Source organism: Brachionichthys hirsutus, chromosome 17 (genome assembly GCF_040956055.1).
Source record: "Brachionichthys hirsutus isolate HB-005 chromosome 17, CSIRO-AGI_Bhir_v1, whole genome shotgun sequence".
NCBI lineage: Eukaryota > Metazoa > Chordata > Actinopteri > Lophiiformes > Brachionichthyidae > Brachionichthys > Brachionichthys hirsutus.
This window is the reverse complement of record NC_090913.1, coordinates 9,628,041-9,648,427: the sequence shown is the minus strand read 5'-3', so window position 1 is coordinate 9,648,427 and position 20,387 is coordinate 9,628,041. Positions and strand designations below refer to the sequence as shown.

Here is a 20,387-nt window from a genome sequence, read left to right as displayed (position 1 = left end):
TTTTTCTACTTTTTATTTTAGAAATATTTACAAATTAACTAACTAATTCAAATTATTCCTTTGAACAAAAATTATACCAGAAAATATAAATGCCATAAAAAGCAGAGGTCTGCCAGGATGTTCAGGTTCCCATTCATTTCTCGACACCGTGGGGCCTTTCGCTCTCACTCCCAGGCGCACTCCGCCCTGCTACATCATCGTTCCTCTGTACTACCGCCCTTCAGTCAGTTATTGTTTTGTGCTCCGGAAAGCAAACGCTTTCTGAACTACATATCCCATCGCAAAAGCTCCACCGTTTCCCTGATTGCCGCCGCCTCCCCGCTCCAACTCCGTCCTTTAAACTACTATTATAGTAGATGCGACGAGACTCCAACATCCGGCGCTACCTTTCAAAATAATCTACCTTTCTTAAACCAAGAATTCATAAGGCAAAAAAATGCACAGGCAAAAAATATGTAGTGTGGAGTAGTGGCTGGAGGGGGGGCAGTCTACCTGCATAATGACAGATTTAGATTTAATAGTGTGAATACTTATGATCATAATACCACTATAATCTGTATGTATTATTATTTATGACTGGAAAAAATATGTAAATTTATATATTATATATACTATTATACTAATACTAATAATTATATATACTATTCTATCGTTATGCATAACATTTAAAGGAATTCCTGGTCAACTGTGGCCAATAACAACTGGAGTTCTGGACACAACAGGCATTTATTTTGAAAGTACAGAACCTGAACTTCCTCTCAACTTCGCTGAGGGAAAGACGGAGCCGCCTTGTCAATCATAATTAAGGAACCATGGGAGCGAACTGGTAGGAATGCTCGGCGGAACCACTGTTTACGGTGAAGCTTGTTTTAAATCACGCAAAAACGAACACTATGCGCCGGCGCACCGCGGGGCGTTGTGCGTCGGGTCTCACCAAACTGGGAGAGCGCTCCGCTCGGACGGGAGTTAGCGCGGAGCGCTATTTGTAGCAGAAACTTGGCGCCTTTTAGTTGCTGGCGTCTGGTTTTTTTTTTTTTTGTGCTACCACGGCGTTCCACTCTGGAGAGAATACACAGGCCGCTGTTGATATTTGTACAAAAGGCGGTGCCACCTTTTATTAACTTCAAGCGGCTACAACTCGTGGGGAATCTGTTCCGCGCGGCGCTAGAGCTGCTTCGCTTGTGCTTTTATTCCACTTTTGAAGGAGGCTGGACGGTACATATTCCGCAGTTTAATTGTTTTTTTTTTTATTGCCTTTGAACTTTCCGTACGCCGTTTGAGCTTTGTGTCGTCGTCCCCCCCCCCCCGCTTTCCTTCCTTCCTTCCTTCCTTTAGGGACGAGAAGACACTCCCAAAAACAAACGAAGCCCAGCAGAAACCTCCGCTCGAACTCCGGGGAGAGCAAGAAGGGAGCAGACATGAGCGGCGGGGACGTGGTGTGTTCAGGGTGGCTCAGAAAGTCGCCTCCCGAGAAGAAGTTGAGACGTTACGTAAGTGCGCTTTATATCCTATTCGTGACGGTATTTCTCTCTTTTTTTGTTTTTAAAGCAACGACGTGTCGGCTCTGTCCCGGGCCGGCGCAGTGACAGGCGCGTAGGCCTCATCGTGCTCGCCTTTCTACCCATAAGTTTTGCCATGTTTTTATTTTTTTTTCTCCCACTTTCCAACTTCAAAGGTGTTTGTGGCCTCTGATCTCCTTTTGCCGTGCGGCCCCTAAAGTAAGACTGACTTGAGGCTATCTGTTTGTTCAAAGGCACGTTGTTGTTGTTTTGGGACACAGCTGAGACTGTCTTTTGTGAGACAGCCCCCCTGAATGGCTGCTTTGTGCCACCGCACACCGATCTGTTCTCACGGTATTTATTACCTCCTGAGGATTACGTTTTCGCCCAATAAAGGCTGCGTTGATTTCCTCTGGGGGGGAAAAATGTTTAAGTTCCACCATCATATATGAGAGGAAACATCCTGCAGAATCTACTGTTTGCAGACGGGCGCACAATGACGTGTTTGCATCACAGCGCTCAACCCGTGCATGAAGCTGCTGATGTGAAATTAGTGTTGTGATTATTGCTTCATCATGATGAATAGACGGGTATTTATTTTATACGCTTTTTGCACATGCTGCATGCATGTATCCAAACGATGAACACACTGTTGTTGTTGTTTTATGATTTGTTTTTTAACGTTTGAATCGTTGCTTTTAGGTGGAATGTGTTTAATGTCGGCACTCACAAGACATCTCCATTCATGCAGCATCAGGGACTGTTCTCTATTTAGGAGAGAAGTGGTGTTATGCAGAAATTGGGAGGCACGTTAAATATTTTTCTGATATATATGCAGCTCATAGTTTTCTATGTTTACAGGAGCTGTATTTGGCATTTAATTAAAAGTGTTTTTTTTTTTTGTATCTTCCGCCTTCCTAAGCAGGTGCAATGTCACAAGTATATATTTTTGAAACATTTTGCGTATTATTTAATGGACTCCAACAATAGCAAATTACAAGACCATGGTGGGGCTGCCTCTGAAAGCTCAATAGGCTTAGCCCCATGAAGCTCTGTAATCCGTGAAAATGCCGGCCATGTGTTTTTTTGTCGACTAACAAATTGTTCCGCTGTTGTTCATCAGGGAAATCACCTCCGGCTGCTTGAGCTAACGGCCAAAATAAGCAGAAGCTGATTTGCTTCAAACTTAGAAATGATGGAGCCGGCGATGAGGAATTGTGATTTTTAGGCTGCCAAGAGTTCGTGGCTTGATTTTTTAGGTCTGATCTGAAAGGACAAATATTGTGGCTGTAAATTCAGTCTTTTTGATTTTTCACTTCTTGGATGACACGGCGACTAGTTGGAACTCTTGAGGTTGTGGGTTATCCACACGGCTCATGGCCACCGGCCTTGTGTGGCAGTAAACGGGGAGACGCAATAATCGCGCGACGCCGACCACAGAGTTGAACTCCTTGACATCATCGCTACAAATCTTTAGTTTTTTTCTGGTGAAAGCGGAGTTTGCAAACGGTGTGTAGAATGAGAAACAATCATGGCGTAGGCTTCCTCGCTGACTTATGGCGTGACCGACCTTGTGTTTGAAGGCTTCGGGAGAAGCCGGGCCTTTTCAGCGGGCGATCGTTTCTGCATCGCTGCGAGGTGGAAGGCCGAACCATGATTGGAGATCTTTGCTGTTTCCTCGTGATGACCGTTGTTTAGTGGGATGTTTTACTTGTGAAACAAAGACATGCTTTGCACTCAATCCAATCTTTAGCCTCCGTGCTTGAGCCGAAGCTCCCGAGTCGACTGGAGGGAAGGAAAATGTTGAACCCTGAAGGCCTTTCTCCGAGAACATAGCCTCTTAGGCTAACAAAGAACATTTACTGGATCGTGTCCTCACTGCCTCAGCAACGCAGCTTCTCGTTTGGAGCGAGCAGACTACTGATCTGCCATCGCATATGCCATTAATTATTTAATGTCCATTACAAACAAATAACCATTAAATATTAATACGTTTGCTCCTACGATAGTTATCCTTACCCGCCCTCTTTGGTCACAGACAAAGACTGTTGTCATCGTCTCAAAAGCATCAGTCGTGTCGTAGCCACACACGCGACGGACGGTTTGAAAGTGTTGCTCTAGAGACTCACAGACATTTTGTTCCGTAACACTTTGAACAAAGTGCTCATTTTCATCAGTTTAAATCTTTTACGACTGAAGCTGCTGCTCTGTCATTGCATGGCAAAAGAAAATCCATCACAAATGCCAGAATGAGTAAAGGCGTGTGGACGTCGGCAGCGCGTCATTTATACGACACATGGTAGATACCGGCCCCGTCTCGCCGTGTCAAATAAATGAGATAAGATTTAAATGAACACGAGCGTCGGGACTGCGCTCTTGTTCCCATGGTTACAATCTTTATGTGTGTTTATCAGGAAAAGCTGTTTAAACAATTTTGGTTTACAGGAATTACAAACAGCCACAGGATCCACCCACTGGTAATAAGGCAAGCAAGCAGATTCCACCGAGTACAATCGGGTTCCGATCCTGCCGGGATAACGGACTGGTTTAGCCAATCCGGATTCTGTAGCCTGATGTGTTGTATTTACTATCTTGGAGATAACGACAACCGAGCCGGGAGGTTTGCGCACTGAGCAGGGCTCGACTTCAACACTTGCCCTTTGTCTGGGGCAGGTCAAATATGTCCATGGGCAAGTGGGAAATAAATACGATGTCTGCTATAAGGTGCAGGAATTGTCCATCGCGTTGAAATTGTTCAGAAAGCTGCGATCACATGATTGATAGTTATTTTTGCGTAAGGAATACTCGGTGAATACGATTCATTCAGAATGCCCTCCCAATCTGTTGCAGGTACGACGCTCCGTGCTTTGGTTAAACTGCATGTGTTGCTCGAGCAGAGCGCTGAGGTTTGTTGGATTGAATTTTCGGGTCAAGGCTGACAGCGTTTTGTAAACAGATGTGGGTCCTGGCCTGGTGCTGCTCCGCCGCCCCGGGTGCCAAGTCCAATCCGCAGCTCACGGCGCGACCGTGGAACTGCTTCTCATGCAGACTTGGTTTTCCTGTTTAAGACGTGCAAATAGGTTATGGGTTGTGTTCTCTGTTGGAATATGATTCTTGTGTGTGTGTGCGTGTGTGTGTGTGTTCTTTGTGCAGAGTGAGAGCAGTTATAAAGTGAAGCTATTCTTACATTTGCCGATGACAGAAATGTCTCAGGTATTCCTGAAGGCTAATTGTTCAAGCCTTCAAATGCAACCCAATTTAGTTCTGATTGATTGTGATCATTCTGATATGACATGGATATAACATAGTTGCTTTACCTCATATCGTGCTTTAGCTGGTTGGCTAATGACTTTGTACTTCCAGAGTGGAGCTGGAGTCGGTTCTGGACATAGAACCAGGAACCGCGAAATGTACTAACCCGACAGAAAGGCTGTATCCGATTTAAAAGCCGAGTGTTTTGATAGACCAGAAAGCGAGCAGCATGAGAACCCAGAGCGCTTCTCGAGAGCAGCACCATTATGCCGTCTCCAGTGAGAGCAGCTCTCTGTTCTCTCCGTTTCTGTTCCCAGTGCTTCTTGGCAGGCCGGGCCAGCAGGAATGTAAGGTTGCTCCTCTTTGCTGGTCTGGTGGGGTGTGAGAGCGCCCGGGCCTGCTCAGGCTACGACGGGCTGGGTCGCACTGCGACCCAACTCGATGGACCCGACCATTCTGAAGCGCTGGGAAAGGAAGAAAAGCCTCTCCCTGGCGCCCCGGCAAGGCACGGCCGCCTCTTCCTGTGCGAAGGCTCTGATGGCTACCAGATGGCGGGCGAAGAAAGAGGAGGAGGGGGTCATTTGCTCTTTCCTCCCTTTTCTTTATCTATCCATTCTGCCATTGCTTTTCTTTTTATTTGCAAAATATTACCTTTATTGTTGCCTCATTGCTCTCGTACTAACGGATGACGAAAACAACGGAGTTCCGAGTCATGTGGCATGTCACACACACACTGTGTTTTTTTCCAGGTTTACACATCCTGACACACAAGATGTTCTGTCTGTGATCAGATAAATAAAGGTGTACTCTGAGATACGTTTTGACAGCGTTATGGTTCCACTTTTCTTTTACGTCGAGCCCTTTTGACGCGGCAGCAGTGACGATAGAAGCCTGCACACGCCTCTGAACCGTGTATTGAGGTGCGCTTACCGGTCGGTCGTTGGTTAATGTTCACATGTGGATAGCTGTGTTGGATGGTGCCCTCTTTATTTGATGCGTTCAGTGTATCCTTGACCCAGGGCTTCGAGATGCTCAGTTATTCTGACAAAGAGAAGCAGCCAGAGTCTCGTGACCCGGGTCTTTCACAAACATCCCCACTTCCCTCTTAGATGTGGAAATATCTACAAATGACAAGACATATGAAAGTAGTAACTGGAAGCCCAGATGGAATGTTTGATTGGATGTTCCCATAGGTTGGTACAGTATTTGGGAACTTTTTTTTATATAGGCCTTGAGAGAATCTTAGGATTTCCAAATGTTGGGTGATCAGACTGATTGGCTCTGAGGGCAGCTGCTGAAGGTATTTGCAACTGTATCTGTTTGCATAGAGATCCAAAGGTTCACCTGTTATTACACACACACACACACACACACACTGTTGGCGCTTTAGCTATGTGGTGCCGTGTGATCTGACCCTAGCCGCCGTGTCTGCAGCATCTTAATATAGCTCACTGCTGTCATGGTAGTTTTTGCCCGTCCTCCATTGCTGCGTGTGTTGTGTGCTGTGTACACATCAATATGTGCGCCTGTTTGTCCTTGAGGACCTACAGATAGAGGGGGGGGGGGGGGGTGTTGTGTCAGCCTGGAGACTAGATGCGAAATGTTGCTACCGACCTGTGTAATTTTCCAAGTTGCTGCGACTCAGACGGGCCGTCAATAAAACAGATGCTGCCTCGAGCCAATCACAATTAAGAACCCTTCTCATTTGGGTTTAAACCGTTTGATTTATCGTTAATGAGTGTTTGTTTTCTTTCTAGTAGGAATCCTCAGAAGATTTAGGAATGGACAGAGAGAGATGGATGGCTCTATTTTACGTTTTTATTCACCACTGGTCCTGCTGTGGCCGCCTCCGTGATTGCATTACAGTTACTGGTGCTGCCTGATATCTTTGGCCTGGACCGATGCCAGAGGACATGGTTAAACGCGCACACGTGTTCACGCACACACCCCCGTAGGGATGCAGCAGAGTCCTGCTCTGAGAGCATTTGTTTCCAGCTTCATCGGGAGGTGGGAGGCTGGAGGATCTCCTCCCCTCGTCCACCTACTTTCTTAGTTTTTCTGTGAAATTCCCGTGACCCTCTCCTTTTTACTCTTATTGCAGAGCTGTCTTAAATATCTGTGGAATACCTCGACTCGTTTCTCCGCTTTAACCCCATGGCTTTTGGGTAACCGACTTTTAACTTTGAAATCCATGCAGAGTTCGAGGTTTGTCGTTGTTTTTTATTACTTGACATGAAATATCACTCTGTAGTTATTATGAAAAACATAGGCCAGGTTGGTAAATGGAAAAGTGTTTGTGTGTGTGTGTGTATATTTTAGCTTTATAATAAAAGTTGCACATAAAAAAATGTGCTTCTGTGTTAAATGCTTGAACAGAACTTGATGCTTGTGTAATGTTCCACGCTACGGTCTCTGTTCTGCTGCCTTTTCTTTCTTGAACTGTTACATACACATCTGGCTGGACCGCACTATTTTACTATACTGGGCAACAGGGGCTGAAAGGGCAATTGTTTCCTCACGTCAGCGGCCAAGGAACAACGCGATCATGTGAACCCAGTCTGCCATGCCAAAGGAATGTGTTGAATTTTAGTGACGCAGCTTTGACAAGTGCATGTGACTCTCTGCAAGTGCTTGGATTTGCAGGAGGGAGCGAAAGCAGATAGACGGAAAACAGCCGGAGAGAGGGCAGGTAATCAAAGAGCAGAAGGCCGTCGCTAAAGATGTCAAGGCTGTGGACAAGCGGAGCGTGGAGCTTTTGGCCTTCTGCACAACGTGAGAAATTTGGAAGCCGAAAAGACCAAACAAGAAGAAGTTATGAGAATGTGATCAGCTTTTAGTTTTGAGAGAAGCAAGTCCTTAAGTCAGAGGAGACGGTCTTATCTGTAATATGGCTTTAACTGTGATGGCTGAGACTGAGTGGGCAGCCATCACATGCACAATGATGTTAAAGTACGCCGAGACTGGGAATCATCTTCAGCGAAGAGGTTCATTGATTTTATAAAGGAGCCATATTTCTTTTTTTTTGTCAGCTTTTTGTAATGGTCGGGCTGGAAAAATATTTAGCACTGTTATCTTTGCTGTTGGTATTGGTGGCTAAAAACCGACGTGGAAGAGGGATTCCAAACATTCCTCGCTCGATGTGAATCACTGGATGGGAATCACATTAACACGCACGCCACGCACGGCCTCGGAGGTATGTGCCAACGCCGCGTCGATTCCCTTTCCACTGAAAGTGCAGCAGTATCATCTGAATTTGACAACAGAGAGCGGAGGTGTGCAACAGTTTCAGGCCACTGGCTGGAAAAAAAAGCAGGTGCGCCTTTCGCTTGACGAGTCCCGGCATGCTCGACGACTCGGCTCGTAGAACAGGACACCTCACGGGGTTAATGCATGTGCTAAGAATAAGTGTTTCACAGCTGAGAAAGACAGTTGATCAAAAATCATTCGCAGCGACACCGGCTCACACGAAGGCCCCGACTCCAGAGATTTGAGCTCTTTTTTTATTTTTATTTTTACTTCATTGTCTGAAGGAAACCAGCTGTTTTTGCTTTTTTTGCTCCTTAATCCTGCAATACTTTCTATTTTTATTTTAATGCAACACCACTGGCAACAGAGGCGAGTGTACCAGAGCCCATTTCCTAATCTGTGTAGCGCATCTCAAGCCATTTCCTTGTGGATGGACTCGAACAAGAGGGGGACTAATTAGATCACGTCGAAGGCAGCCTCTCCCCGGCAGCTAAATGTGGTTTGGAATCATTTTCATTGGACTGGATTGGATTAGACTGCTTCTGTTTGCTGCATGGATAATGACTCGGGTTAGGTATGCAGAGAGGGAATGGACCAACAGTATTAACAAGGCACCTATTATCCATCTCAAATGTTTGTTTTCATTGATTTGAAATCAATCAAAAGGGAAAAATAAAACACACTCAAACAATCTCCGTCTCAAAAAGCAAGCCACTTTTTTCCATAAACACGTACGCCGTGTGTCCACACACCTGCCCACGGATACTTTTACGGGTTGCGGTTAAACACCATGTCGTGGTTATGTGTTGCTTTCTCGCCGTAATGAGAAACACCCTCGCTGCCACAGGAGTGCGTTACACTAGAGTGCATGTCTCCGTTTAGTTTACTCAGATGACTAAGATGTGTGCGCGTTTGACATGCGCTTCTTGCAAGGTTGTGAATAGGCACGGGCCTGCTTGCTTGTGTTTTAGAAAGTGACAAATGTTTTTGTTTATCTCTGATTCAGACCTGCTACAAGATTGTGTTCATTTTTGGCCCATGCTTGCACCCTTCCAGTGAGTGCAATGGAACGCACGCCTGCGGTTTTTTCATAATTTAATAAACAAAACCGACCAGAAACACGACTTTCTCGGCAGGTAAATATCTTGGCAGGCCTCAGTGCTAATTTCTGGAACTTTTGTTCATGCAGGAGTGAGTCACGCGGGAGAATGCACCTTTGGGCCAGTTTGTTCACCAGTTGCTGATATTTTTGGTTGTGCCCACCTACCTTGGGCTGGCACTTTGCACGCGTGCTACAGTGGGGCAGTGGTGTGCAGTGGGGACTGGGGTGAGCAGTTGTTGCCAGGGGAGGTGGTGTGTTATTTTCAGTCCATTGTGTCTACTTCCTGTGGGTCAGGGGTTATTGGAGCAGGGTGTTTCAGACTTTGTGGAGTAAAGAGAAGGGGAGGGGAGTTAGCAGGGTAAGCAGGAAAGCGGTCAGACTCACTCAACATCAGGAGCTTGCTTACTTCGCTTCTCGTACGACGTTTTTTGTTTTTGTACGTGCAAAGCTTGGAATCTTCAGAACCAGGTGAGAGCCACTAATTGCATTTTTAGCAATGAGGAAGTTTCTTCCCCCTGAGACCAGATTTCAGACCAAAATCAGTATCGCTCACTCATCAGATGACCTCACACTGTTGTTGTTGGGATTCCTAACGACCCTCTTTTGCCATTAGTTAAAAAAATTAACTACTCGCTCTATTATACGAGCAAATCCCCATCATGGTGCAGATGTTATCCGCTCTGCTTCTCTAACATAGCGGTAGTAACAGTATGTCAGCCTAACATCTGTGGGATTCCACTCAGGGAGCTCTGAGGGTCCAAAGAAAAGACGAACTGTCGCTGTTTCCCAGTTTGGAGGTGAGAATCCCAACAATTTAAGAATGTTGTTAAACTGTTGCAGCTAATGTTAGTTTAGAGAAGGCTCTAAACTTAGCTTCGGGCCGACCCTTCAGCGCAACCGCAGTGACAAAAGGAGGCAAAACAGGAAATCTTTTTGTCCAGTGTGTGTGTTGGGACCAGATGACCAGGAAGATAAAAAAAAAAGTGCTAACAAAGTGGAAACTTCCACTAAGGGATGTTTTTTTGTGGTCTTGCTTGTGTCCCCGTCCTTTGTTTTTCTGATTCGCAAAGATTCACGTTTGCTGAAAAACACAGCAGGAGGCAGTCGGCGTAGTTTTCATAAAGAAGCGAACAGTACAAGCGCTAACACTGCTCGATGCTACGTTAAACGCAGCTACAGGCTGCGTTAATGTTTAAACCTGCTCCCCGCCGGTTAATGCTTTACTCTGCTAACACAATTTAAGTCTCAACCTAACCTAAGAGCGGTTGGAGGTGACATACGGCAAATGTGGTTGGTGGAAGACTGATTCAATCATCCTTGTTTTCTGAAATCAGACAAGACGACCTGCATCAATCCGTGGAACAGAACCACTGAGAACCTCTTACTGGAGCTCTTACTGGAGCCCCCCCCCCCCCATCTCTCACGTTGTCCATCTTACGGACCGTCTCCTGGTTTTTCCCTCCCTCTATCTGTGGATCCTCATATAAATGAAATGGGGATGGTTACTTGTCTTGACAGTTCCAGTCCCCGCCCTGCTAGAATTAGTGGACCAGCGAGACCTCACATTTGCTGTCGAAGGCGTTGGCGTGTGAGTGGGCGCCGCTGTCCTCGCTTGTGTGGAATAGGTAAGAAGACGCTGGCGTCGGAGAGTTCACTACCTGTTGTTGAAACTGGTGCGTTGCTTTCTGTAGATGTTATTGTCGTTGTGTTAAGTTTAATATCGGATATGTTTCGAACTTTTATTACAGAATCTGTGGTTTAGGTTAACCGGAAGATTTTATTTCTATTATGAAGCATACATTTTGTATATATTTTTTTTTCGTGGGATTGCGCCCAAAAGTTAAGAACACCTGTCTGCTGCTCGGGCGGTCTTTCGTGAGAGCGATCATCTTTGTGTTTGTTGTTTGCAAAGATAGCAGAACGTCTGCTGAGGTCTGTGTTCTTTGGATGGTTAGGAGGTTGCTCGGGCCGGGGTCAGATGGCGCCTGGCTGGGTGAGAATTTCACAGCTGCACATGAAAGAGGAGCGGCTGTCAGACGGCAAAATGAAAGCGAGAGGGGGGAGGGATTCTGTGGATGATAAAGGGCGAGCACTGGCTTATTCTGATCACAGGTGATCCTATAGATTGGTGAGCACGCACATACTGTGAGCTTTGCTATTGCGTCCCACAGCTGGGGCAGATCATTGACGTAGGCGGAGCAGCTAAACGTTGGCGTTTACAAAAGCTGCTTTGAACGTGTGGCATTGAAACGGTCGGTAATATAAAAGATTATTATCGCAACCGTTCAGACGTATCTATTTTTAGCACAGACGCATGCACGTTGTATTTACACTACACTGGGTAGAGGAAAAACGCAAGTATCAACGCTTGCAATGTTGTTTTTCAGGGCAGACCATTATTAAGAAGTAAATACTAAGTCATTGTTTGTAAAAGGTAATTATTTCAGAAATTGGAATCATGGAAAACAGATTTTGTTATGCTGACTATAAACTACTGACCATAAAATCGTGATTTCATGGTTTCCGGTCTCAAAGAACTGGATGTAGCGATGTTGGCAGAACCGTTTGCTTCAGAGTTTAATCTGCCGCAGTACACCGTAGTACACAAAAACACTGTCGATCTGTTTGACGCCGTGGATTAATGAAAGTTTTCTTCTGTAGACACAAATATGAATTATATCTCTGTTTGTGACTCTTCAGCATCATCACCTTCCTGCAATAATTGATGCAGGACACCAAGTGAATAATTGATAAAACAAGAGCACAAAGATCACATTTGAATTTGGTGTGATAATTCAAGGTTACTTATCTGCAGTCCTTTTTAAAAGGGAACGTTTGTCTTGAGCTCGGCCTCTTCTGGAGGAATTGGGACTTAAGATTTTCGCTGCGTATCTGACCTGTGTGGGTAGAGCGGGGCCGCTCGCACACAAAGCAAGGATGTGATGTTTCGCTTTAACAAAGATTTGTTCTTGTTTTCTCTTGGCGAGGAGAGAAACCAGATGACAGCTGATCAGTTCAGACCCAGCTGGGAGTTTTGCTGCAGGTGTTTCTAAACTGGTGTTGCTTTCTCTTGGGTGGCCCAATCTTTAGCTTATCGATCTTGCTTTCTAACTGTTATTCCTTCCTGGATCCTGTGTCGGCAAATGGGACAGCATATTTTCTGCAATGGTTATCTGCCTCTCAGTGTGTGGTAGAGCAAGAATGGAGATGTCAGTGAAACTTGAATCGCGTTGCATGAGATAACCAAATCATGTAATTACCCGTCTGCACATTTGTTCTCGATCGATTGCTGTGTTGTGGGTTAAACAGCAGTTTAAAAGAACTCGTTTCTGCAGAAGTGCGAGTTGCGTAAAGCTCTCGTGTGTTATTGCGCTTCCTGTGGGCTGCCCCCAAAACATCATGTGTCTTTGTGCTGACTGTTGTTTTGGTTATTACAGAATAGCATGACAAAAACACATTATATAATCTGTGTATCTGATAAATACACAGATTATACACAGTTTTTTTTGGGGGGGGGGGGGGTTTGGGTACGCTCCCATTTACACCCACTATTCTCCACTACACCCGCCCCTTTTAATTTACTAGCGGTGGTTAAGAGTATCTGGGACAACCTGATTACAGAGAACAGGAAGTCAGACGAGGGGAGAGGTCACAAGCTAGCGACCCTCACACTCTCTGCAGCACACGATAAAGTCAGAGGGCACAAACAACAACAAAAACAGCTACTACTAGCGGGACAGAATGAAAACGGCACCAACGGACGCACAGCTTGCGAGGTGGGCTCTGAAGACATTGGAATCTGGAATAAGTTTTGGCTCTATCTGGACATGTCTCAAGGTGGAGGCGCGAATGCCAGGCAGTTCGGTACCGAATTATTTTCAACTACTAATATTGCCGTAACCTTTTGGGTTCATCTAACAATGCTCCCATCATAACTGCGATCTCATTAGAGCACAGCCTGTTAACCTGAGGTCTGAATATGGTGGTAACACGGTTCCTTCGGGGATGCTCGATGTCAGACGTGCACCTGTTTCCATAAATGTCTCCTGTCCCTCCGGCAGCCGATGACGTTGGCTAAGCGGCTTCACTCAGCCAAGGCCGCGTTAACTGCCATCTCTGCCGCTGAAGGATGTAAAAATAGCTATCTAGTAAGAACCCCGGTCATGTCTCGCTAACAAAGACTGATTTGTGCAAGTTGCCGCCTGAGGCACAGAAGATCTTTTGTCTCTCCCCTCCGTCTGCTTCTGCAGACCTCGTCACCAATGCCATTAAGCGGCAAAACCTCTGACGTGCTTGACTTTCCTTTGTTCAACACGGTCCCATAGTCCTGCTAGTGAGGCTCCGTGGTCAACTGGATTGTGCGTTCCTGTTCCTGCATTTGTCATGGAATTAGTTTTTGGCAGTTTTCTAATTTTGTAAATGCTACTAATTAATATTCAGGCATTGGGTCAAAAAGTTATTTTTGGCATGCAATTTGGTTTGTTTTTTTGCCTCCTGAAATGATTGGAGTAGAAATGTCGTGTCAATAATAATTTGTAACACATTTGTATTTTGGTGCTGCAGTGTGATTTTCACCTACCGGTACTCGTCTTCGATTCTCTTATTGTCTGCATGTACTTAATCCATGTAAATATCATTCTTGAATGATTGCAGTTACATTATGGACCAAAGATATCACACAAAAAAATCTAAATATAGGAAGTTGTTTTTAAGCAGGATTTAAACTTTACATTTTTCTCTTTACATAAGACAAATCCTGACACACTGCTTACTTTTGTATTACTTTTATATCCAATTTCCTGTTTGAGAGATCGATTGCTATCAGTGTAAAGGCAGTGCATGAGTTTTTTTTTTTTATTGGACCATAAAAATAGTTCTGTTTTCTTTCTTACAATAAAATGTTGTCTGATGGTGATTTCTGCCTGAGAGAAAAGAGTGACAGACGCTAATTTGTTCTGTTTTTACCAAAGTCTTGACCTTCTATTCCTCATCTTTTCCCAGCGCTAATCCTGCACACATCTCCCCCCCCGATGAACAAACAGAGAAGCTGTCCTCGTCAGGATGAGTCAGTGCAGCTGGGATTGCAGGTCGTTTACCCACAGCCCACTCAGACGGGACAGATGGCTTGGCTACTCTCATGCTGCTAAGTGCTAACTGCGCATCCAGATCCTGTTAGCTTAACCAGAACAGTAGAGAAAGCTCGGCCATTGCAAACTGCCGGTGTCAGACGGAATGGACTTCAGTGTATGTACACAGCTATGTTTGTCGCACACGACACCAACGCCCATGGGGGGCGCCGTCTTTGTGTAACGTCCTGCTGCTGCTGCAGAAATAACGCGCCCCCCCCCCCCCCCCTACAGGTCAAGTGTAATTTACCATTTAGGTGTATGGAAGTTTAAGTGTGGCGTTTAGCAACCTGTAATGACGCTACATTCACGTTAGCAATTAGTGCACTTAAAGAATTTTAGGGCGCATTAATCCATGAAGCAAAATTAGCTTTCCAGGCGCAGCAAATGTGGATTTATTTTTAGGGTGAGGGGGTTACGGTTCACCAGTAACTGGTTTATTGTGTTCAGCGGAATGCACAGTTATTTTTAGAAGCTGCAGCTCGAGCTCTTTTTGCTTGCTATGTAATGGATATTTTTCTGTTATCGCTGCGATGCCGAGCCGTCTCTGTTACTCCACCAGTCCTGGTGGCAATTTTGACATTGCGCCCCCCCCCAAAGTGTTAATTTTTGTTTTTCCTTTCCGATGTCTGATATGAGCCTGCTGTGGCTAATTTCTTTCTTTACAAACGACGACAGGAACAATGCCTCCGTTTGTGCCAAAAAGTGTCTGAAAGGAATTATTCAGTACTTTTTCACGCTTTCATGTTCACTTTCTTTCTCTCTCTCTTGAGAGTTACATTTGAAAACAATGCTGTTGGCGACAGTCTTTTTATGAGGGGGGGGGGGGGGGGGGGGGGGCGCATGTGCAGCATGGCGCTGGTCCTTGAAGAGACGATGTGAAAGTGTTTCTTCTTTGGAATAAGTGATGGGACAGCTGATTTGGTCTCTATATTTCAGTTCTCAGTGGCAGTGCCGTTTTGGTCTTCTCCAGATGATGCATATTAGCTGCATGTTGGGTTCATGAGACCTTTGATGGCAGGCCGGCTGCACTCAGTGACTTCTACTCTTCTTACCGCCCCCCCCCGTCTTAGTCTTAGTCTTCCCCTCAATACTCTCTCTGTCTGACCCCCATATGCTATAGGATCTGAGTGGATGAATGGAGGGTGTCTTCCCGTGTCTCACCCTATCAGAAGGACACTAGGATACTTGGAACAAAGTGGGAGGGGAGAGGCTGGTAGGGACAGCTGCCCTACCGGGGTCGTCCTCTCCGTCCCATTCCAAAATGGGTCAAATGATTTTCTTACCTGCTGAAGTGGGCTCTGAACACAGCCTGAGCTGAATGGGAATGTTTGTGTGTATTCGGTCTAGACGAGACTCCAGAATATATTTATGAAGTACTTTGTAGCCGTTCATTCAGCGCTGTATGGACTGTAGAAAAGGGAAAGCAGGTTCTTCATGATTCTTGACAGCAGGTATGTAACGATTAACTAGACAACCATTGATTCACTGGCGTACTTCAATTTCTTTTATGTTAATATTTGGTATATCCTGTTTTCTCAGGAAATGGCAGAGATGCCCCCCCCCCCCCCCAAACATAATATGAATATCGAGGGACTACTTTGGTGTTAAGGATTTGTCTATGAGGACATGTCCAAGTTTTATCTTCTGTCTTCATTGAAATCGTCAGATCACACTGCGTCTCTTTCATGACTTTAATCCATGACAAATAAATGTGTTCCACAAAGCACATACTTTAGACTAGAGGGACTAAAATGGCCCAAATCAGTTCATTACAGACTGACACTCGTCTCTCTGTAGGATCACATCCGTGCTGTCGGCCACTTAGTTACACAAACCTTTAAGTGGGGCAAACAGGTCGTTTACATTCATGTGTGTTGCCTTCAGATATTTAAACCCTCCTGAGGTCAATAATGCTGACAGTCACGACCACGAAATCCTCAATCTGAATGCAAACTATTTCACTTGTCACTTAGAACTGAAGGAGCCTCGTGGGTGAAGGCGACGTGTGTTCAAACGGCTAGATTGATGTCTGGCCTTCGAGGATTGCTCTGACCTGGTTGAGTTAACGGGGCTCAGGCCGAGCCAAAGGCACGCACAGAGAGACCCGTTCTACCATGGGCCTCCATCCCAGAGATAGGACAGATTTATTTTTTATTTTTTTAAGGTTGTTTTTATTGTTGTTTTACTTTACATGTTCCATGTCGTCCTGTGGTATTATTGTTGTTGTTGTGACCTCTGCTGCAAAGCAAATTTCCCCTTGTGGGACAATAAAGCTCTGAACTGAATCTCGCCAAGCCTGCGTGCATAAACCGCACATTTGGGCTGCTTGATGAAATGCGTTCATCTCTTCAAGATCCTTGAGATTCAGTTTAGTGTTTGGACTGATGTTGGAATCTCTGAAATCTAACTGATTTGTAGGGGCTGCACCGATCTTTAAAAATCCTGACCTGCTGATTCCGATTTTGGCCGATACAGATTTTTTTAAATAACTTGCAGCATACACCTTCAACGTTCCAGTCTTATTTTGCTGAAAACAAACAAAACTTACGCTGGAGACCTGTTTGAGCCTCTCACAGCAGTATTAATCGGCCGGCTGATCAGCCTGTTTTGTCATTTTGATATTCTCTTTACTTGAATTTTAAGAGACATTTACTCCCTGACAAGCTGTTTTTTTTTTTGTTAAATGGGCCTCGGATGCATCTGTTCGTTACTTGTCCCTTGTCATCACTCACCCTGGGCCGGCCTGGCTTCACTGTAACTTAAGCCTTCAGTCCTTCTGTTCTCCGCAGGGTAACTTGACCCAAGACTGCTTTGTCATGTGCCAGAGAGAGAGAGGGAGAGGGAGAGGGAGAGAGATGTTTCCTCTCTGCACCCACCATCTTTGTCTGACCAGAATTACAAACATCACTTTTGTTTTTGCACCGTCACTTTGTGGACAACATGGATTCTGACGTTCCGTTCGTCAGTCGACTGATAAATGACCAGCATCTCATGTCCGATACCAAAGATGCAATCTGAGATTGAGAATGCGATTATATAATCCAGTCCTTTTTGAGATGAAGCGTGTGAAACGTATCCGCGTGTCGGAGTGTGTTGCTGTAGAATGCTAATAGGGGTTGTATCTCGTACTCGCCAGCGTGTGTTTGTGTCTTCGATTCGATTTATATCGGCAAAGATCTGAGAGTCTTCATCGCTCGCCCACGACGAACAACAACATTATGAATCGGGTTAGGATCTCTCCTGAAACTACAACGACTGGTAGAAAGGTTTCTTGTATTTTTCATGCGTGTAGCGCCAGTAAAGTGGCTTCTGCGCATCAGTTAGCTTTGGTTTCTTGAACGTAGCCTGTTTTTATATCTTTTCACGAGACTTTCTGCACAAGTTCTCAAGTTGTGCTCTTGATTTTTAACAGATTTTTTCTGTTCTGTTTACGTGGTTACAATAGACGCTAATGCTCATTCTGGTTTGTGTATGGCTCCGGCTCAGGCATTGCAGCTGGGGGGCTGGGGGGCGGGCAAGGGGCAAAGCAGAGACGCATGCAAGAACACATTGGCTAAACTGGAAAAATAAAGCTTGTGCTCAGTTGGGAATGGAGCTGTCATTGTCGAACCCAAATAATAACCTATGCCCTCGTTTCTGCGCTCGCCCCCCAGGCATGGAAGAAGCGGTGGTTTGTTCTTCGCAGTGGCCGTCTGACAGGCGACCCGGATGTGTTGGAGTACTACAAGAATGACCACGCCAAGAAGCCCATCCGCGTGATTGATCTCAACTTGTGTGAACAGGTATCGCTTGACATGATCAGTTCCTGCTTTCTGAATGTGTAATTCATTCTTTGTAGGTGCCCGCTTGTAGCCATGTTTTCACGTCAGGGATAATTTCATTTTCAAACATTTTTTAAAACACTTTTGCCGGATGACATGTTAAAGGAAGACATGTTTGTCCCTCAAGGTGGACGCTGGGCTTACGTTCAACAAGAAGGACTTGGAGCACAGCTTCATATTTGACATCAAGACCATTGACCGTATATTCTACTTGGTGGCGGACACTGAAGAAGAGATGAACAAGTGGGTTCGCTGCATTTGCGACATTTGTGGGTTTAACCCCACTGATGACGGTAAGGACGCATCATGGATGCCACGCAACAACCCGGTTCACGTCACTCACATCCCTCTATGTCTACAATTAAAGCTGATGTACTATTACAATTACACTGTAATAGTAGCTTTCTGTCGGGGTGTACTTTACCCACGTTGTGTACATATCCAGCTTTAAGCCAGGTGCATTATTAATAGCATTAATGGTAATTGGGCTACATTTCAGCGCCTGCTGAATGTACCAGAAGGCCTCTATTCAGCCTGTATTGGTTCACAGCTGAGGGCCGGTCACCCATGTGTGTATCAGTGTGTTTGCTCCAGGCTCACATTACTTACTTGTTCTCACTTCTGGATAATCAAAGCATTGTGCGCCTTTCGGTCGCACCCATCTGTTGTTCTTCAGCTCCATATCTCATTCTCGTTCACCCTGATGTATTTTGTTTCCCCTCGTGTGAAATGTGACTTCATGCATCTATACTTGATTCTATATATACTATATCCAAAAGTATTTTTAGCGTGATGATAATTTTCCTTTAAGGTTGCACTAATTGGACATAATTTCCATCGACAGCTTGTCATGTCAAATCACAAAGATACTGTTGGTGTGATTTATGTACTCTTTAAACCTGGAGACCGAGTCAATGGCATGTCTTCAACTGAATTCTTATTATTCAAACAGCCCTGGTGTGCAAATTCAAGGTGCTGTATGTAAAGATAAATGCCTTACAGATAGCCTTTCTTACAGTTTAACATCCTGTTTTTTGCTGGCTTGCACTTCTCTGCATGCGAGAGCAAACTTCCACTCATCGTGTGCGGCCAAACTAGAGTGCTTCACGGCTGGGCAAATATCAATGGAGGACACATTAGGCAGAGCAGCAGGGGGGTGGGGGGGGGGGGGGGGCACAGCTCTGATGGGCGGTGTAGAAGGTAGAGATAGGTAGAGATTCCCTACATGAATCATTTCTCGTAGCTTTCCAATAAACAAATGGGGGAAAAGGAGGGAACCTAGAAGAGATGAGCGGTACAAACGATCTCCTCGCAAGAGAGAACTTTACTTTCAAAGGAAGAAGAGAGGGCCTTGATAATGAAACCACGTCCATTATTGAAGTGAGCGAGAGGAGAATATACAAACACCTGGAATGAAAACGGATATATTTTACCACGCATACTCATCGCCGTGAGCAACGCAATCAGCTTGAGCAGAGGGCTTTGGAGAGGACTCGTCGTGACTGAGTTTAAAGACGTCTTCTCTCTCCAGAGGCTGCGAAAGCTGCTCACCAGTCAGCCATCGGCGGGCCGGTGGTGGACGCCCCCCCTCACCCAGCACTGAGTAACATTGTCGGTCCGGCAGCGGTGCTGTCGAACCTCCCCCCTCCATACCAGCCGGTCAACGTGCGACACCTGGACTCTCAGTCCAGTTCGGAGGAGCCTCAGGATTACCTGTGGCTGGTCAACTGTGAGAGCAAAAAGCCGGAGCCCAGCAGGTATGTCCGAGGCGCCGGAGTCCCCGAGCTGGAGTGCAGTTCTTTTTCCATACGTTTCACCTGTCCTGCCGAACCCTGTGTCCTTTCTGCTGCGCGGCGTTCAGCTCGGTGCAGCCTCTCTCTTCACTGGAGGGAGACCGAGAGTATTTGCTCCTGGAGGAGTGTGAGAGCAAGACTCTTCCTCCCCAAGGTTTCCTGTGAGTGGGGCTGCCTGCTTGTGTGGAGTGCCCGATTCCTCTATTAAAATAATAATAATAGACAGGTCAAGCACTTCTTACAGAACAGACTCATTCTTTAACACAGCCTTCATTTTGCATGTTTTAGAAGTGACCAAAGATTAGTGATAAGAGATATGTCTATTGTTTTACAGTGTGATATAAATGCCCCTGTCATACTGGGACAAAAATGGCTCCTACAGCTAACTACTGTGGGGTCGTGTGGCTGGGGTATTTATTTACTCCTGCTCCAATCAGCTGTGATGTAAACCTAACAAGATGGCGACGATTAAATACTCGATTAACATTAATTTGGTCATTAGTGCGAAAAAAACCAATGACTGTAACTCACCGGCCCGTGTCAGT

The 20,387-nt window shown here is 45.5% G+C and overlaps 1 protein-coding gene across 1 annotated transcript in view; it reads left to right on the top strand.

The window, feature by feature from the left end:
* The first annotated feature begins 1,418 nt into the window (after nucleotides 1-1,418).
* Nucleotides 1,419-20,387, top strand: part of gab1 (GRB2-associated binding protein 1) — a 28,850-nt gene continuing 9,881 nt past the window's right edge. Inside the window, 5 exon segments of the mRNA XM_068750850.1 lie at nucleotides 1,419-1,490; nucleotides 17,882-18,010; nucleotides 18,177-18,342; nucleotides 19,538-19,555; nucleotides 19,593-19,806. Of these exon segments, the coding sequence (XP_068606951.1) occupies nucleotides 1,419-1,490; nucleotides 17,882-18,010; nucleotides 18,177-18,342; nucleotides 19,538-19,555; nucleotides 19,593-19,806 (599 nt within the window).